This window comes from Phycodurus eques, chromosome 18 (genome assembly GCF_024500275.1).
Source record: "Phycodurus eques isolate BA_2022a chromosome 18, UOR_Pequ_1.1, whole genome shotgun sequence".
In the NCBI taxonomy this organism is placed as follows: Eukaryota; Metazoa; Chordata; class Actinopteri; order Syngnathiformes; family Syngnathidae; genus Phycodurus; species Phycodurus eques.
In genome coordinates this window covers 11,679,748-11,699,711 of record NC_084542.1, presented here as the reverse complement: position 1 = coordinate 11,699,711, position 19,964 = coordinate 11,679,748, and the positions used below count along the sequence as shown (strand labels likewise).

Here is a 19,964-nt window from a genome sequence, read left to right as displayed (position 1 = left end):
GCAACATTAGTTAGACTTCTATTCTAGTAAGGTTCAATCTGCATTTAGATTATAATTGATCATTTTGTTTGATCCCCTGCTGAGTTTTTTATTTCTGTTTACACAGAAATTAAACAATTTTATGATTGCTTATTGATTACGGTCATAAACAGAATATCAGTCAAAATGTATTGATGAAAATGGAGGTGGAAAACGTGAAATGATTGCAATTACCCTCAGTTTGCGGCTCTGTGCAAGAGTCTCTTGTGGAGAGATGATGATTGTGAGAAAGGTAAGGGAGCAGTCTCAAAGTAAACAGCAGGATCTTATTTATGATCTGAAGACATTTGGGACATCAGTCACCAAGAAAACAGTTGGAATGTCGAAGTACGCCGCAACGGACTGACAGGACAGGCCTACCTTAAATTCTTCAATCAACATCCAAATGACCCAAAATCTTGCTAGTTATTTACAGTACAGGCTAAATCAACTATCCCCAAATAGGGCACCACACACTTAAAACTGATTACATTTAAATTCAATTAAATGATGACTAATTCATTAATTATAATAAATACACATACATGAATAAATTACATTTTAATAGTCTTATGAATCTTTTTCAACTTGGAAAGATTTTTCCCCTATAAAGGATCCCTGACTCAAAATGTTTGAGAACCCCTGCTGTAAGGAATACGAGTATGAGTTCAAACTTGATTCTTGATCAACCGTAGTATTTTTTTTCTTCTTTGCCGTCTTTACCTGCATTCATGTAGCTTTTAATGAACGCTATTGACTGTTAGTCCTTTTGCATATACTGTACAGTAAGGTTGTTTTTATTTACTGTGATGCAACACAAGACTTGTCATCCTCTGTCAGATTAGATTATCTTGAGTGCAGCTCTCTCCCAATCATGCTCAGATAGCCTTTACTGGCTTTTCTAAGTAGGGGAGAGGTGAGTCAACAGTGTACGTATTGACAGGTTATGTTCCTTTTTGCTCTAGGGAACAAACGCTCACTCACACATATGCTAAATCTTCATTGGTCTTAACATTAAGTACACCTTTGCAATATAACACAACCCTCTGCTGTGATATACAGTAGAACCAAGAGGAAAACAAATGATCCATTTTGATGACACTGTGAGGAATTCATTGAACAATATCGCCCAGCAAACCCGTGACCCTCGTGAGGATAAGCGGTACGGAAAATGGATGGCTGGATGGAGATATTTATTATTGCGATTGTAGTTTGCGGTGGTGTATAACCTAATAAGAGATTTAACAAAAAAGACGTTACAAAATATTCTCAGAATGATGCATGGCAGAACTACAACAATAATGATGCACATATTGTTAAAATAATGAATAAATTAGTAATTTGTTGACAGTGTCAATCAATTCCAAACAGAACAATTTACATGGTAGCAGACGGTGTTGAAAACATCACAAAACTTGTGACATGACCGGGAAAATAATTTAAGCGATTCTGTTCAGGAATTTCGTTGTGCACTTTGTTCTTTGTTCGTTTGTCTTTGTTGTTGCCTGCGCAGACGATACATTGTAAATATTATTAATAGAAAAAAAGCTCATAAGTGGTGTCATTATTCTGATGTAATTGTGGGCCTTTACTATTCTTTGTTTTGATTCAAAAAATAACTGATAAAGATAACTGTAACACGCGAGTGAGGATAAGCGGTACAGTGAATGGATCGATGGATGGTATTACTATCATGCTTACATGAGGATTTGATGACAAAATCCCTCCCACCAAACTCTACAGATATTGGGCCCACCAATTCAAAACATAAATATGACTGAAGAGAACTGTTATTAAAAAATATATATTGATCATTATACTGCATGCACGTGCCTCTCAATAAATTTTAATATTGTATAAACGTTTGTTTCGGTAGTTCCATTCAAAGTGATTCATACAGAATTTTCCATCCATCCATCCATTTTCTGAGCCGCTTCTCCTCACCACGGTCGCGGGCGTGCTGGAGCCTATCCCAGCTATCTCCGGGCGAGAGGTGGGGTACGCCCTGAACTGGTCGCCAGCCAATTGCAGGGCACACATAAACAAACAACCATTCACACTCACATTCACACCTACGATCAATTTAGAGTCTTCAATCAACCTACCATGCATGTTTTTGAGATGTGGGAGGTGACCGGAGTGCCCGGAGAAAACCCACGCAGGCACGGGGAGAACATGCAAACGCCACACAGGTGGGGCCGGGGATTGAACCCGGGTCCTCAGAACTGTGAGGCAGATGTGCTAACCAGTCGTTACACCGTGCCGCCCATACAGAATTAATTAAACACAATTCCAATTCCTAACTTAATGTCTATTTTTAAAATAATTTTTATTGTTTCTTATTTTAAATTCTAATTTCTTGCCATTTTTATTTTGGGTTTTCATTAGCAGTAAGCTATGATCAAAATTATATAAAAGAAGTAAAATCATGAAACATTTTACTCTGTGTGTTGTTAATCCATGACTTTCAATTTATTTAATTGAAATACAGAAATAAATGTGTTCATATTTTCATTGCTTGATAGAGATGCACCTCTAATGGTTCAATCATATTGTTTTCATAAATTTAGTTTGGCCTCAGGAGGATCTGAAGAACTGACAAAAAAGTGGGGCCCATCCAAGCCTTCAAAAGTTAAATGAATTAAAAATAAACCAGAACATGAAATGATATGCCTTAAAAATATATACACTTTATAGAAATATTTATTAGTTATTCTATGTTGCAGAGTGTGGAAATCAGAAATAAAAGTTGATCACGTCTAAAAGCTGATGTAATAGTATCATAACAAAGTAGAGAGAGGTTTTTACTTCTTCCTACTCCTTTTCGAATATGTACAATTTAGCTTGATTTATTTATTTATCACCCATGTTCAAAATACAGTATTCAATGCAATTCAAATTTTAAAAAATTATAACTTAATATATTATGTTGTCGTACACTCACTAACATAAGCGGCGGGTGAGTCATTTCTTTCTCAGTCAATATGATTTATATCGTTAAACCAAAAGTGCAAAGGTTTTCTGTTTTAAAGGTTCTAGATGTGACTCAGTAGTGAATAACTCTTGTTTCCTGACATGGCAATCCATTTTAAGAAGCTATAGAACTATCACAATAATTTGAGGGGAAAAAGAATTGCTACTTTACTTCAGTAACCTTTTATTAGTGTGAAAAATCTGTCTACGGTCTCCTAAAGTACCAAATCAGAATATTCAGCATTATCACAGCAAACACCCCCACCCAGTGCTGACATCATGCCTTAGTTTGTGAAATATTTTACCTTTGGCCTGCCACAAGGACTGCTCAGACTTTGGAACCAGGGCAACACATTTGCAAGTCCCGCTAATCACGTCAGTAAGACGGCAGAACTATAAAAGCCATCATATCAAACCATTAGGATTGGTCTTCACTGAAGGAGGGGGACTCTTTTTACCACAAGGATTTCCAGGTGCTGAGCCCAATATGGGACGTAGCAGGATCTACCTTCTGCTATTGCTGGGCACATGCACCCTAGCCCGTAAGTACTATTAACTATGAAAACATTTGAATGCAAAGAAAGACAAGAGTATACATTTTTGGAATACTTACTCTTCATTATTCTTGACATACTGTATGTTCTATATATATACTAGCATATTTATTTGCTGTGCAGATTGTATTGTCATTCTCCACTGAATAAATCCCAAATTATTATTATTATTATTTTGCTATTCTTTCCAGAGCAAGATGTAGGAAGTGTGGCTGAACAATCTCCAACATGCTTTTGTAAGTTTCCCATTTATTCTCAATAATTGCCTCTTTTTTTAGAAATGACAGTAAGGCACATGCTTTGTAAACGCATTGAATTCTTTGTCAACCCCACGTCAAAACTAGGGCTAAGTGTTGTTTGACTGACACAGTTAAGGTTATAGATTGGGGAAAATGTGTTTGTTTTTTAGGCTGGAGTGTTCAGTGCATCATACTGAGAGCTCTTTCTGATATTTCCAAATTCTTGTACTCACCTCTCACTGTGATGTAGGAAAAATGTTGATACAGATCTTGTATCGGATCTCATGCGTTGCTGTGATTTAGTGCATAAAAACTCAATGTGGCTCAACTCTAACTGATGTTTACAACACATTTCAGTGGCTAAAAGGTTCAGGAACTTCAGGCGCTTTTTGTACGACTATGAGGCTTTGACCTTCAATGGCGTTCCCGGAGCCAATGTCAACAAGAGCGGCCCCAAAGTCTCCTGTCAAGTGCGTCTCGCGACCTGAACCGATCGTCCTTACCCCGTCCTGACTGTCAGGAACGCAAAGCTTTACTAAACAGTTGTTCATCTACTGCCAGGTTGATCTTGAAGTGCCACAGACCTGCAGCTTCATCCTGCGCACCACAGAATGCTCTCTGAGCGAGATCTTTGCTGTGGATGATGACGGGAAGGCGCTGTATCACCCCGCTGCTGGAGCTCAGGCTTTCAAAGCCGCCATGGCCAAGTAAGTCTATTTGCCTGTCTTTAAAACTAACTTTTAAAAACAGAGGCTATTTTATCCAGGTAGCATTACAGCAACTTAATTTTAGCACCATTACATTGGCTTGTAGTTATTTTTAGAATTGATTTTTAAACTTTACAGGTAACTTTTAAAGTACGTATGGGTCTGACTCTGAGCTGCATAACAAAATTTGTAATCCCTTATGAGCTCGCCAGCAGCCTGAGATCCTCAAATGATGGCATTCTGGTTGTTCCAAACCTGAGGCTTAAAACTAAAGGTGATAGAGCATCGTCCATCAGGGCACCTTGGCTTTGGAAAAACACGCCCCAGGAGATAACACATGCAAAATTGGTGACATTTTTCAAATCACTTCTTAAAACTCACTTTTACAGAATCTCACTTTTATGAGATGTCATCTTCTACCTCTTTATTTTTTTTTTTACAAACCCACATCGTGACTTCTGGTCTACGTTCCTCAATCTATTTGAAATGATAGCTTGTACGATAGTTGTTATATATATGTATATATATATATGATTGTTTGGGTATTTATGCATGTTATTTTGTCTAATTCGGTTTTATGAACCGTATGCTTTTCTGTTCTGTCAGAGCACTTTATAAACATTATTTTAAAGAATAAATGTATTATTATTATTATTAATGTGTATATAAGAAGAAAAGTAGAATCAGGTCGTAAGTGACGATTCGTCCATATCATCAGGAACCCACTGAAGGTCACAGTTGAGCGGCACACTGATGTGAAACTCTTCCCCGAGGAGGATGAGCCAGTCAACATCTTGAACATCAAGAGAGGAATCTTGTCGTCCCTCCTTGTTCCCGTCATGGAAGAAGAGAGGAACAACAAAATGGTGAGAGAGCCTGTTTGTGGCTTAGCGGTCTTCTTTTTTTTTTTTTTTTAAATCAATCAATCAAAGCAGAGCTTGTTTCTGTTTGTGGTGACGGGTCATGCAATGGCAAACACGTTGCACAATGACTAGATAATCTTGAACAGTCATAGTTGATATATGCACATGGTCCACTTTGTGTTCCCACATCACCAAGCCGGTCAAAGTCCTAGATAACTTTATCTCGCCCATGGCATCACCTACTCATATAATTGGCTTTAATCTGTCATATTCATTTGACAATCTGATTCAACTAGATTGCTGCAAAACAGAAAACATGTTTACCCTTTCAGATATTAAAACTAACTTTGGATTGGCTTCCATTGTATAGTCCATGTAATATTTTGAATCACACAGACAACAAAAATCAGTCACCAAATAGCTGGTACAGCAAACGTAGGTCAACACAAATCCAAACTGAATCACGACGAAGGAACAATGGAAGGGGAAAAACTAAATATATAACTCTTTTGTAAATATGGGCCTGCTCCAGAGCAAACACTGCTGCAACTAATTAGCCCATCTTAATATCTTAACTAATATCTTATTCTTTCGTACTTCTGCCGTTTTGTTTTGGCATTTTTTTTTCCCAGACAAAATGCGGTCCACACTGTTTAACGTGAGGTATGAAAATATGTGTCTCATCCACACTAGTATTGGAACTTCTTTTTTTTTTTATTATTCTGTGTTACAATTGCAATGCAATTCCCCAAAAACTGTACTGCACTGCCGTACAAAATGAGGAATGATGCTCTGGCATATGGTAACCAACAGACGCATTTTTCCACCTCATTTTCTTGACACGCTTCTAATCTTTATCTTGCCGTCACTCTTTTTTTTTCTTAAAATGTAAACTTGTGCTTCTGTGTCGATTGAAACAGGGAGAGCAAATTCAGCAAAAATCGCTGTTTTATAAGAGTGGGATGGAATTTACTGGATTTTAGAGTGTGAGCCAGCAGAAAACCCTATCACAAATTCTCCAATGAACTCATCACCCTAGCCACACAATTATCTCCTGTAGCCTGAAATTTGGTGATTTTGTACACCAAAAGAAAACAACTGAAAAACCCACTAAAAATCCCTTAATTTCACTTTCAGCCTAGAAAATGGCAAGTTATACTGTCAGTGAGCCATACAGTTGCCATCTGTCACATGACATAGCCCCCCTCCCAACTGACTTATTATTCAGACTCAGGCTTTGCAATGTATTATCCATTAAGCATAAACTAAATACCTTATAACTTAGCGCATTCTGTACTCGGGTTGCTATCTTGCTACATGTTAGCATAACAAACTTAGCATGTTAGCATTGTATAAATTCTCATTAGAAATAGTATGCAAGCACAGGGGAAAATGCAAAATCCTTATCCATTTACCTCAGCTCTTTCTCCACTGAGGGTGTTATCCTGCTAAATATTCTAACAACAACTGTTAGCATGTTAGTATTGGAGCTACAGTATTGTCTTTCACAAAAATACCTGACAACAGAGCACCAAGTTAAATCCAAGGTACTATCTTACTGTACGTTCGCATAACAACTATTAGCATTTCATTTTTTCGTAGACTGTTACATTTACCAGTAGAGGTATATGAAAATACTGATATTCACACACGACCTGATTTTCTCCATATTTATTAGTAGAGCATTGTTAAAAACAAAGCTCAACGAAGAAAAAGAAACAGAAAGACCATCTGATATAATGCTGTGTGGACGCCACTGACACATTCCAGTCCCCTAGTCCTAAATATGAATTACTTTCCAGCCCACCGTGTACGGTGTCTGCGCCACCGACTTCACAGTCAATGCCAGAGGAGACATCGCTACCGACGTAACTATCAGCAGGGATCTTTCCAGATGTGACAGCTTCAGCGCTCACAAACAGGCTACCAGTCCCCTGGCTCTCATCTCAGGAATGGTAAAGGCCTCAAGCTACCTTCCTTATCACTTAATAAAGCCACAACTGTGTCTCATTCCTTCAAAACTGCATGTACTGTAATTAGTAAAAGCATTTTGACTCACCCACTCGGGCTAATGGAACATATTACAGTACTGCATCTGAATGTTTGCTCATGTCTCTCCACTTTCAGCACTATCCTTTGTCCAAACTGATTAGCAGCCACCAGACTTGCAACTACAAGTTTGACAACCAGAAGAAACACATGACCAGTGGAACCTGCACAGAGAGGCATATCTTCCTGCCCCTCTCCCACAAGTGAGTGAACAAAATAATCATATGCAAAAGTTACATTTAAAAAAAACTCACATTGTCACTTTCAATCTTACTACTGCTTTCCCCATTGTTATTCATTTGCTGTAACTGTGTGTCCGAGAAAGGAACGAGTACGGAATTTCCACTCTGGTGAAGCAGACTGTGACTCTGAGAGAGACCGCCAAGATTAATGACAGAGTCTTTGATCATAGTGAGTGTTTCTGCTTTTAGAATTTGCTTGAATCTATCCAATAATGTTCATTTCTGGATGCAGTGTAATGGTTTGTGGCAATTCTTGTTTTAACAGATGAGGCCCTCCCCCGTTTCTTGCCAATTGAACTTGTTGATGACAAGTCCCCTGTGCAAACTCAAGATGCTGCCATTACCACAATGGAGCAGCTGAAGACCCTGTCCCAGACCAGCGATGGGGAGCAGCGTGCCTCCCTCTTCCACAAACTGGTGTCTGAGCTGCGTGGCCTGAAGGCTGACGTCCTGCAGGCTGCTGCAATTGAGATGATTGATATGTCGGACTCCCTGGCCATGCAAGCTCTGGTACAGTGCGGTACACCAGAGTGCACCAGCGCCATGCTGAGGGTTCTCGGGACCTTAGACAAGTCTGCTGTTGAAGTCGAGGCGGCCGTTTACGCCCTGGCACTGCTGCCTAACCCTTCACGCCTAATGGTCAAGGATATGCTGGCCATGGCTCAGAACAGGAAGAGCAAGCCCATCATGTATGCCTTGAGTAATGTAGTCAGGAGGTAAGTAAACATCAGTCATGATGCAAGTTATGTTGTAGAAGTGGGTGATTTCTCGTGTAAAGAATGTAATATCAAACTTTGTCGCTAGGCTGTACCGGGCTGAGGGGAAAGTCACTCCAGAGATTACTGCTGTTTCTAACTTCATGACTTCCCTTCTGGGCCCAGATTGTTCCGGGGAGAAAGATCTGACCTTCCTGACATTGAGGGTTGGTAATTAAATTGTATTTATTGTATTTTGTAGCCTAACCTCTATTATCAAATAGAGGTTAGGCTTGTGCCACTGAATTAGAATTCTATGATTCCAGTTTTGTGAGTTTTGTGTCTCTGACCACATAAATATGCTTCTGGATATATTGACAAACATTTTCAGAGACAAATTAAGAAATCATTTAAACATTATTCCGAGATAAGTGGAAATTGATACAATGTAGCTAAAAAGGAGAGATCAACTCTGTATTTATTCTACTTTTGCTTACTTTTATTCAAAATGTAACACGTTTTTACGCTTTAATCTAGGTTGTTGGTAACATTGGAGATGTGATAGAAGATGCTGACCCTGCTATCAAGAACACCCTGCTGAAATGCATGAGACAGCCTGCAACCACACTCTCTGTTCAGCTTGCTGCCATCCAGGCTTTCAGACGAATGTCTTTGACAGATGAGGTAACTAAAACCTGTCTGAACAAACATTCTTTCAGTTTTATAGGGAATCCTTTCCACAAGTGTATTAAACTTTAATTTGCTATGCAGGTTCGCTCAAACCTCCAGAGGGTGAGTCAGTATCCAAAAGGTGCTGTGCAGAAACGCCTTGCAGCCTACCTGATTCTGATGAGAAATCCTATAAATACTGACATTGACATGGTGAAGAAGATCCTGAAACAGGAGCAGAATGAGCAGGTCAAATCTTTTGTGACCTCCCATGTCTACAACATCATCTCCTCCACTGATCCTGAGACCCAAAAGTAATTTGGCGCAAGTACACATCCTGAATTATGAAACCATATACAAATAAAGTTGTTGTTGTTTTTTACTTCAGACTTGGGAGGAAGATAATGGACGGTCTCCAGGACATTGATGTGGGCACACACAATGACTATACAACAAAGTCTCGCAACTACAAATTGGGTATGGCACATGAAAGCATGCAGGCCAGTATTCAGGGCAACGTTATCTTTGACCCTAGCAACCAGCTGCCCAGAGAAGTCATGTTAGAATCTACCCTGAAAGTGTTTGGCTACAATATGGACATGTGGGAGGTGTGTAACACTGAAGTTCATAATATAGAAATATTGGCAGATAAATTGTAACCTGTTCGCTATTTCTGAATCTTGTTTGTGCTGCGGATAGCTTGGAATCGAAGGAAAAGGCTCAGAACCCTCTATTGAGGCTTTGTTTGGAAAGAATGGCTTCTTCCCAGACACATTGTCCAAGACTCTGTACTGGGCGGAGAATAAGATGCCACTCAAGATGATGGAGGTTCTGGAGAAGTGGGTTGCTCCCTTGAAATCAGAAGGACAGAAGGTATTTTGGGTTCAATCCTTACCCTTTTCAGTATGAGTTAATGTCACCATTAAAAGAATCCAAACAAATGTTTTCCCAAGGTACCTGAAGATCTTATGAGAGAAATTGTCCGCAATTTCAACAAGCTGGTAAAGGATTTGCAGGATCAAGAATCTCCAGAGGCCATGGCCTACCTTAAGATTATGGGAACAGAGCTTGGCTACATCAAGGCCAGCGATTTGAAGTTTATTGCTGATAATGCTAAAATGTATGCAGAGATTTTCCTTAAGATCCTCCCTGCCCAGGTATTCCATATTTTCTAATTTCATGATATTTATAAAGCACAGCATGAGTACATTTAAACTGATTATTTTTTTTTTTTTTTAGGTGGTGTCTAAACTGATGTCCGGCACAGACAATGAGATCTTTATCCATTACATGTTCATGGACAACAAATTTGTCCTTCCAACTGCCTCTGGGTTGCCTCTGACCTTTTCTCTGTCAGGCACCTTTACTCCCGGAGCTAAGGGAGGACTTCGCATTTCCCCAAACATGGTACATTTTCTCTTATCTTTTCTCATCAATAGCCAATTATAATTTATTGTGATGGTCTGTATCACGTTTCTATTCATACAATCTGTTTGGTTCAACACAGAATGAACTGTTGTTCATGCCGTCTGTTGGCGTTGAGTTTGTGACCCAAATGGGCGTCCATGTCCCCGAATTTGTTGTCTCTACTGTCGAGATGCACACCAGCTTGTACCACGAGAGTGCACTCAATGCTAAGCTAACCATGGAGTCAAACCAGGTCAAGCTTTCGATTCCGGCTGCACAAGCCCCTGCAAAGCTTTTGAGAATCAGGTAAAAAAATAAATTATCAGAAAAAGTAGTTTGGGTTTGTATTTTGTCTTTACCAAATAGGCCATTAGAGTGCATACAGTAGCAATGCATTTTCCATCTTCAGCAATAATTAATATTAGTTCATTGTAGCTGTTTATCATATGAAATCATAAAATGGTAACTTTTTAAAAACTATTTCTGTTATCTGTTTTACATAGCAATAGAGTGATGATTGTTGGTGATGGCAAGGCTGCCATAATCCCACACAATATGGGTAATGTGAACTGTGACTCTCTCTATGGAATCAAGTATTGCACAAAAAAACTTCAAGTTGATGTACGCAGTAAAAGTGATGTTTACTTCCCTCTGGCCGGAGAGACAATGTAAGTTGAAAAATATGGAATGAAATAATGTATTAAGGATCATTTAATGCATATCAATTTGACATTTTGACAGTTATCTTTAAAGAATTATAGCATATTTATGATGATTATTTAAATTTTTGACTGAAGCCTTTTGTTACTTTTTCAAAAAAACTAGCTAAAGGTTTGTCCTCTGCATCTCAGGTTTGGAATTGACATCGAGCCCAAGGTCTCATACACAGCTACTATTGCATACACACTCCTCAATGAAGGAAATGATGGCCGCCAGAAGGTGGATTCCCTAAAGATTACTCTGAAAACTGAAGGTATAAGTGCCACATTTAGGAAGACGATACCTATCAACCTCTTTTATTCTGAGAATAGTTAACACTTCTCTCAGCATCACACGTGACGTTAGATTTGTTTCCAACAACGCAGGTGGTCAGGCTGCAGAAGCTTCCGCCACCATGAAATACAACAGGAACAGGAATGTCTTCACCAGCCAAATCCAGATACCTGACTTTGATGTCGAAGCTGGAATCAAGGTTGGCTTGACTGATAGCAGCGCCAAAGGCAAAGCCCTCACCCTTGAGCTTTCCAACAAGAATGTGCCACAGCTCACTTTGACTGGTCGCGCCCAGTAAGTAAACAAACCAGAAAGTCAGAACCCTGACAAGGCCCAAGGCTCCAATTAACAGGTACCTTCTCTTTTTTTATGCATGCTCTAATTTTCAATTTTAAATTCATTTTTTAGCATTCAGGCCATGACTGATGGCATGCTGCAGATTCAGTTGGTGGTCCCCGCTCTGAAGACAGATGCTACCATCTCTGCCACCATGAGTAAAGCTGAAGAATTAATTTTTGAGATCAAAAGTGATATGAAGCTCCCAGAGACATCCTCGATTCAGTCAGTCACATTCAAATATGGTATGTCTTGAAAATCACATACACAAAACCAACATTGAATATGTGTGTTCCCTACAGAAGCTAAAAGATACAATATTCCGTATTTCAGGCATAGATCAGGCAGAGGTTAAGCTGATGTCAAACATGAACGCTGAGACCAAAGTCCTGGTACCTTATACTGGAGCCCTCAGGTCCTGGGTTAGGCAGTTTGCTGAGGATGCCATGGATCATCGGGTTGGTAACACTGACATGAAACTGCGTCATATTGTCAACAAAGCATTTGAGGTGAGTTTACTTATACCGAAGACTTTGACTTAATTCACGTTCAACTGTAAACAAAACAACAACAAAAAACATGTGTTTTCTCTTAAGGCCAGCAACATCTGGATGAACAAGATCTCAGCTGATGTCCCCTATGTGGAGACTCTGAAGAACAATATTGCAAAGGTGGAAATGCCCTCCATGCCTGAGAACCTATTTATGAACATGTAAGAAAAAACTCCTTACTGATTGTAAGAATTGGCTATAAATGTTAACACGTAAAAGAAGCTTACGTAAAACTAAAAGTAATATTTGGTATCTATTTTCATCTAATCATTAGGGAAAGCAAATTCCGCTACCAGTTCAACAAGGACTATCTGACCATCAGTATCCCCCTGCCACTTGGAGGGAAATCCTCTGAGGAATTGTTCATCTTCCCTAACATAATCACCATGCCACTGCTGGGTGTGGAGCTTGCACCACAGCAGATGGAAATTCCCAAATTTACCATCCCCTCTGAGCAAGAGATCAACCTGCCCCTTATTGGAATGGTGGAAGTGTCTGCCAAGGTGAACAGCAACTATTACAACTGGGAGACAACTGTGTCAGCAGGCAACAATACTGTGGACACTCCAAACTATTTGGCCAAATTCAAGGTTCAGGCTACCAGTCCCATCAAACTTCTGTCTTTCACGACTGAAGGTAATTTGATTTATTACTTTAACCAGACATTTAAAAAATTTATGAAGATCAATTTAACAATGGCATAGTGTTAAAATGTCACTGTTTTTGTGTTTAAAGGAGCTACAGAAGTTACTGATACAGCTGAGAAAACACTGAAATTCACCCTGAATGGTTCCTTGGTGCACGAGTTTGTGAGTACAAGGGTTAACATGGAGGAGACTATTGCTGTCTCAGACAATGTAACATCATCAGGAAAATACAACATCCATGCTGCTGCCCCCCTGGGTTTGCAGACCTCTCTGGAGATTACCAAGCACTTCACTCTTGATTCAGCCAAGCTATTGGGAGACATCAATGCTGATGGAAGTGTCACCATTGGATCTTTAACTGCTAGTACCACTTATCTCAACACCTTCTCAGCTGACCATGCAAAGAAAGAAGTCAGATTGGAGAGCACACTGAGAGCAAACTCTGAAATTCTGAAGGTTACAAATAAGATCAAGTCTGTATATGCAAATGAGAATCTTATGATTGAGTCTAACACTAACATCAACAGTGACCCCATCAAGCACTCGACAAAAATTAACCTTAACTACAAGGATGTCAAGCTTAGCATTCTCTCTAACTCTGTGACCAAAACTGGTCAGAGAATGCTTCAGAGCCAAGTTGAGTTCTCAGCCTCTGAAGATCAAACCAGCCTCCGTATAGGAAATACAGCTGAAGATACAGTGAACCGTGCCTACTCTTTGCTAACTGGTTCCCTGAATCCTTCTGGCTTGGAGCTCAATGCTGATGCCTCTATTAACATCTTTTCGAGCCTTGCCTCTCACAAGGCAACCTTGGCCTTGAACGCCAATGGCCTGACCACCAGCTGTACCACAACTGCTCAGCACAGGCCAGTGACCTTTGAGAATATTTTCCACAGTGGACTTGATGCTAATGGTGCCACCATGTCTCTCACCACAAAGGGAGGCACTAAAGAGAACAAAGTTTATTTTAATGTTGAAGGAAAGATTGCAAACTCTGAAGCCTACCTAAATGGTGTTTTTAACGGTGACATCTTGGCCATCAACACAAGAAACACAATGAACTTCAGAATAAGTGAAGATGGTTTGATCTTATCCAACAACATAGTTGGATCTTTCAATGAAATGCGGACCGATAATTCTAATTCCCTTTCTCTTACACCAAGATCTTTGACCCTCCACACCAAGACTGACAGCTTCCTTAACACAAGAAACTCCTACATGCATGACATCACAGTTACCATGGAGCGTTTTACAGCTTCAGCCATGATCAAAAATAATCTGAAGATCATGGAGATAAACTTTAATAATGATGCCCAGTTCAAGGCACAACCCTACAACATGGAGCTGACCGGAACAGTGAGGGGAGACTTGTCAGAAGATGAACTCAAGCACAGTTATGAAGTGAAGTTCATGAACATGATCCTGTCTACAAAGTGCAACACCAACGGTAACATCCTGGGATCTCAGATAACACATGCCACAGATATGGAGGTTGCTGGTCTAACTGTGAAATTTAACAACGTTGCTGATTACAAATCTCAGTCTCTTCGTTTTGACAGTAAGATCAATGCTGTTGCTGAACCCTTCTCCCTTACCGTTGATGCCTTGTTAAACTCAAATGGTGGAGTATCTTTGTATGGACAGCAGAGTGGGGAACTATATAGCAAATTCCTCCTGAAAGCAGAACCCCTCCTCTTCACGCATTCGTTTGAATACAGAGCTTCAACCACTCATGAGATTAAAGGCAGACCCACAATCAAGACCAATGTGGACAACAAGCTCAGCAGCACCATGAGTCTTAAAGAACAAAGCGTTCACCTGACAGTTAAATCTAAGGTAAATGACCACACTTTTGATCAGGAATTGGGGGCCTACAACAATGCAGAGAGAATGGCTATTGACATGAGAGGAGCAGTCACCACAAACCTCTTTAGTGAAACCATTCAAGACTACAGTATGTCTGGATTTGTGAAGTATGACAAGAACACTGATAGCCATTTCATCCAGATCCCTTTCACCGAGCACATTCCTGCAATTATTGAAGTTGTAAAAAATACAGTAATGAGGTTGACCGACAATGGCATTGAATTGCTGAAAGACATTAACACCGAGTATGAGATCGGTACCACGATTCAGAACAAAGTATCTGAACTGAAGGAGGTCATTGACAACTTTGACTTAAGCCTCATTGCCCAAAATGTAAAAAAATATGTCAACTCCTTTGAAAATGTCTTGACCAACCTGACAGCCAAGTTGCCAACAGAAAAAGTAATCAATGTGCTGAAATCAGTCAAGGGTGCTATCATGGCTTGGATACAGAAATATAACATCTCTAATAGATTCAATGTAATTTATGAAAAAATGGAGGAAATTCTGTCCAAGTATGAGGTTGACAAGATGATCGGAGCAGTGATGGATGAGGTTGTCAAAATTATGAAGCAGTATCAAGTGAGGGAAAAGATTAAGTCTGTATTTGCCCTTCTTAGGTCAATTGACATCCAGCCTTTGATTAAAAAGGTTATGGTACCTATTGAGGATCTTGTAAATGAGCTATACTCTTTTGACTTCAAACAGCTGATTGAGGACATGAGGGATTATGTTATGAGAATGGTACAGAAAATACAATCCTTCGATTATGACAAATTAACACTGGAGCTGAAAGAAAAAGTAACAGATATGAGCAAGATTCCCTGTTTTGGAAAACTCTACGGAGAGTTTAAAATCAACTCGCCACATTACAAACTCAGGACGACAGCAGATCTGGAAAACACCACAGCTACATCAGTCACACCAGAGTTCAAACTGAACCTTAATTCTCAGGCCACATCTACTTTGACGGTCCTCCAGTTTACTATAGATGCCAATGCACATTTGGCTGTGCCCAAGATGAGCCGTCTGGCAATTTCTGAGTATATTAAGATTGATCAGTCATCTTTTAAACTCGACCACAAGGGAACAATGACTATCTATGGCCTGTCAGGTCAAGGTTCTGCTGAAACTACTGCAAAGATATCCACCAAATTGTATTCTGCAGATCTCGTCAACAATGTGTTCTTTGCCATGGAAGATGGACTCTCTACAAGTGTAGATACGGACTATAATCATGACCTCAACATGCCACCTCTCAACATCTTCACTCACGTGTCATCAACGCAAAAGACTAATCTTGCACTGGAAGCAGGCTCTGCACATCTGAAAATGAACACTCTGGCTAATGCAAAATATGCAATTCGGGATTTCTCAGATGAGGCAACTCACAACAGTAACATGGACTTAGTCATGGATCTACACACAGCCAAAGTGACTTTCATTGGTGCAACAAGCTGCATAGGCTTTAAAACCAATCAGAATGTGGTTGCTGATATCTGCATTTTCCGCCATGCAATTGTAGATGCTAAAGTTGAGACAGAAACACCTGTGATGAAGGGGAGTGTTTTAGACATAAAGTTCCAGGCTAGGGTTGAAGACATGAAAATTGATCTCACTGCCTCTCATAATGCACAACTGATTGAGGGAACTCTTTCAAGCTCCGCCCTTGCCTTGATCACACCTACTGAGCTCACTTTAGAGAGCAAGAATAAGGGAAATTCCAAGCTTTTCCTTCCATTCAAGCTGTCTGGAAAGATGGAGTTCGATAATGACATCTTTCTTACACTGAACCCTGAAGTGCAGCAGGCCAGCTGGACTGGAATGACCAGAGTCAACCAATACAAATATTCCCATTACTTCAAAATGGATAATGGTGAAAGGGAAATTAATATTATTACTCAGATTAATGGAGAGGCAAATCTTGATCTCTTGAGGCAACCAATCACTATTCCTGAAATAACAGTGCCATATTATGGAATGAGGACACCAAAAGTGGAGGATTTCTCACTGTGGGAAGATGCTGGTCTGGGTTATCTCCTCAGTACGACACAGCAGACCTTTGACATGAGCTCCAAGATTAAATACATGAAGAACCCAGAGATGTTCACCATAAACATAAATGCAGATCCCGTCATCAATGTCATTAACACCAACATCAAGAATCTACACAAGAAAGTGCTCATGGGCAAAGATAAGGCTGCTGATATTCTGGCTTCAACCTATGCCAATGCACAGGGAAAGTATGAAAAATATAATATTGAATTACCTAAAACACTTACGATTCCTGCATACAGAGTACCAGTGATCAATGTTGAGATGTCAACATTCACCATTCCCCTCCCAGATACCAGTCTTGTCACAATGCCAGCTCTGCATGTTCCATCAGCTATCAGCAAGTTTACCCTTCCTAGAATCACTCTGCCCAAAATTCAGAGCATAAAGATTCCCATGATGGGTGATCTGACCTTTGAGTTCTCCATGAAAGCACCAATGATCACTCTCAAAAGCAATGCCAGCATTCTCAACCAAGACAGCTTCATCATCAAACTTGATGCATCCTCATCATCACAATTTGAGTTTCTGACAGGACAAATTCAGGGAAACACCAATGTTAACATGTTTGGCGGATTCAAGATGGCCTCTCTCCTTGCTGTAAAAAATACAATGTTGGAAGGAGACCATGGCAGCACCATCATCTTAAATTGTGAAAAGTTTGACGCCTCCATCAGCAATTCAGTCAAGGTCAATCTGCCTTGTGAGACCATGGAAGTCCACCAGGAGATTACTGGAAACAGTCTTGTCTTCTCTCTGTCCACCACATCTGCTGGTCACGTTGGAATTCAAATGCAGACCAAGCGTCCAGCACAAGTGAGAGCAAGACTCTATGGTCGCTACCCTGTAAGTACTAACTTTTTTTTTTTTTTTTGGTGATACATTTTTATTGAAACATGAGAGAAAATAATATATTCGTACATTTTGTAACAATGTGCTATTCTGCAGACTGAACCACAAACGGACATTGATATCTTGGCCCTGAAAATGTCTGTGATGAACTCTGAAAAGCTGAATATTCAGACTTCCTGGAACATGGAGATGCCATATGAGATGATGCTGGGACTGAAGAAGAATGCACCTGTGGTAGTCCAAACAGTCACCACTCCTGCTATCATGACTTATGATAAAATTAGCAGATATGCACGAAGCCTTGAGGGTTCTTTCCAGCAGGCTAGGAACCAGGGTACAGTGATGTTGAATAGGGCTGTTGACAACTTTGCAGCAGTTAATCCCTCCGATATGCTGACATCTGTCAAAGTTCAGACCAATATTATCGTTAGAAAATACCAAAAAAAGGTTGAGACTTTTCTTGACGCTGCAGTTAAATTCCTGAGAGAGACCAAGTTTCTAATCCCAGGCTATGCACAAAGGCTGTCGGGTCTTGAGGTCTATCAGAAATGCAGTACCTTTGTTGCTGAAGTATATGACAAGGTGATTCAGAATGTCTCAAAGTTTTTATTTTTCACGGTGAAAGCAGCCGTTGAGTCCTTTGAAGCCATTGAATTTAAAATTCCGGGTTCTAGCCTGATTGTCAGTGGAAGAGACATTCTAAATGACTCTTTTAGAGCTCTGAGGATAGTCCAGGACCAAGTGAGTGCCACAGTGAGACATGTGGGAGGAAACACAATTGAAGATATTCTCAGGGATCTTTCTGCATTAAATAAGAGGCTCCTCGAAATTTTAAGATCACAAGATGTAGCGAAGCTCCCCGCCCTTGTCACCGACATGTACCAGGAAGCCATTGACTCCCATGTCTTTACTAGTGTTGTTAAGCAGATTGAGAAGGTCCACCACATAATTAGCGAATACCTTAAAACTATGACAACAAACCTCCAGAACATTCTGGCCAACATCTCCACTGAACAACTCCAATCAGACATCCAGTACTCAATTGACTTGATGCTGAAACGTGCAAATGCTTTCCATCACAATATCATTAGAATCCTAAAGGAAAAAAGTAAAACTGTTGAACCTTTCGTAAGAGTTGGTGACAGACAGATGGAGGTGGATATTCCTTTTCCCTTTCTTCACCAGTTCAACTAACTTCCATGGATAACGACACCAAAACTACAATCTTTGTAACAGACAGACCATTCTAAGAATGAGATACAAAACCGGACACTAAATGTGATCTGTATCCATGATGCTGGTCTATTCTGTTTTTCATGTTATACATTTTGTTCATTTCACATCCGCTGTCTATTGTGCCTCATTTGTATGTCGTATTGCACTATTTAAAACCCGTTTCCTTAATTAAAGACAGTTTTTACTGCATACACCTTGTGTCCTGTATATGCTTTTGGCCAGTATCAGTTTGAAAACTGTATTAGCAAAAGTACTTTTTGACATAATTATAATAATCTACCAACAAAATATGTATTCATTTGATTTTCGGGGGAAAGATCCCAAACAACATTTTCAGGGTAGTATAAGAAACAAAAAATACTCATCAACTAATTCTGTTTTTATGTAATATTTTCAAGAGTACTTGCTGCCTTTTTCTCCCCTATAATTGTTTGTATAAAGTGGGAAAAATACTATATAGTAAATTGAACCTTTTTAAGGAAATTATTTGAGATAAACTTTCAAACCGATCCCTGCCATACACATAGTAGACGTGTATTGTCAGGTCTAAATATAGCAAAGCAACATATGGCTCCAAGCAGTTAGTGACACATGCCCTCTAACTGGCAAACAATTGGAAAGAATACAGTAATTTTGTCAGTTTCTGGTTTAAAAATGCCTAATGCCTGTAAATGGTAGTGGCGATTAATAAGCGGCTAAGCAGTAAACTAAGCAGTGACTAAAATCGACGTTAAAGTACCGGTATGAACACAATGTTATTGTTAGTGGAGAAACAAATTGGTCATCGACGACCACAAATTGTACCCACTGGGCATTCTCCCATTGATTGTTTTATGTGTATATGTACCATAGGTATGTAAGCTACCAACATTTTCTAATGATTTGATTGACATGCTGTCACCTTACATTTCAAATACACCAATGGTGTTGGCCAAAGTAGCACACATTGAATCCAATGTATTCCCCATGTTGTCTGGCCATGGCAGCAAGTCATTTATACCATAATATACTA

The 19,964-nt window shown here is 39.7% G+C and overlaps 1 protein-coding gene across 1 annotated transcript; it reads left to right on the top strand.

Annotated features, from left to right (window-relative positions):
* The first annotated feature begins 3,478 nt into the window (after window positions 1–3,478).
* LOC133417406 (apolipoprotein B-100-like) lies at window positions 3,479–18,921 on the top strand. The gene is made up of 26 exons (XM_061705152.1): window positions 3,479–3,533; window positions 3,737–3,781; window positions 4,142–4,254; window positions 4,346–4,491; window positions 5,210–5,357; window positions 7,157–7,309; window positions 7,482–7,606; window positions 7,729–7,814; window positions 7,911–8,361; window positions 8,450–8,567; window positions 8,878–9,024; window positions 9,112–9,323; window positions 9,398–9,617; window positions 9,709–9,882; window positions 9,963–10,166; window positions 10,249–10,416; window positions 10,517–10,722; window positions 10,920–11,084; window positions 11,268–11,389; window positions 11,502–11,703; window positions 11,818–11,990; window positions 12,079–12,254; window positions 12,342–12,457; window positions 12,571–12,932; window positions 13,032–17,710; window positions 17,813–18,921. The coding sequence occupies exons 1-26, from the start codon at window positions 3,479–3,481 to the stop codon at window positions 18,908–18,910; spliced, it is 9,864 nt and encodes a 3,287-aa protein (XP_061561136.1). The 3' UTR covers window positions 18,911–18,921.
* The last annotated feature ends 1,043 nt before the right edge of the window (window positions 18,922–19,964 follow it).

What these genes read in the sequence shown, in the direction of transcription:
- LOC133417406 (XM_061705152.1), top strand. Translation starts at nt 3,479, where the DNA reads ATGGGACGTAGCAGGATCTACCTTCTGCTATTGCTGGGCACATGCACC. An exon ending in GCCCCAAAGTCTCCTGTCAA is followed by an intron (nt 4,255 to 4,345) that starts GTGCGTCTCGCG and finishes ATCTACTGCCAG; the next exon opens with GTTGATCTTGAAGTGCCACA. An exon ending in GTCAGTCACATTCAAATATG is followed by an intron (nt 11,991 to 12,078) that starts GTATGTCTTGAA and finishes TCCGTATTTCAG; the next exon opens with GCATAGATCAGGCAGAGGTT.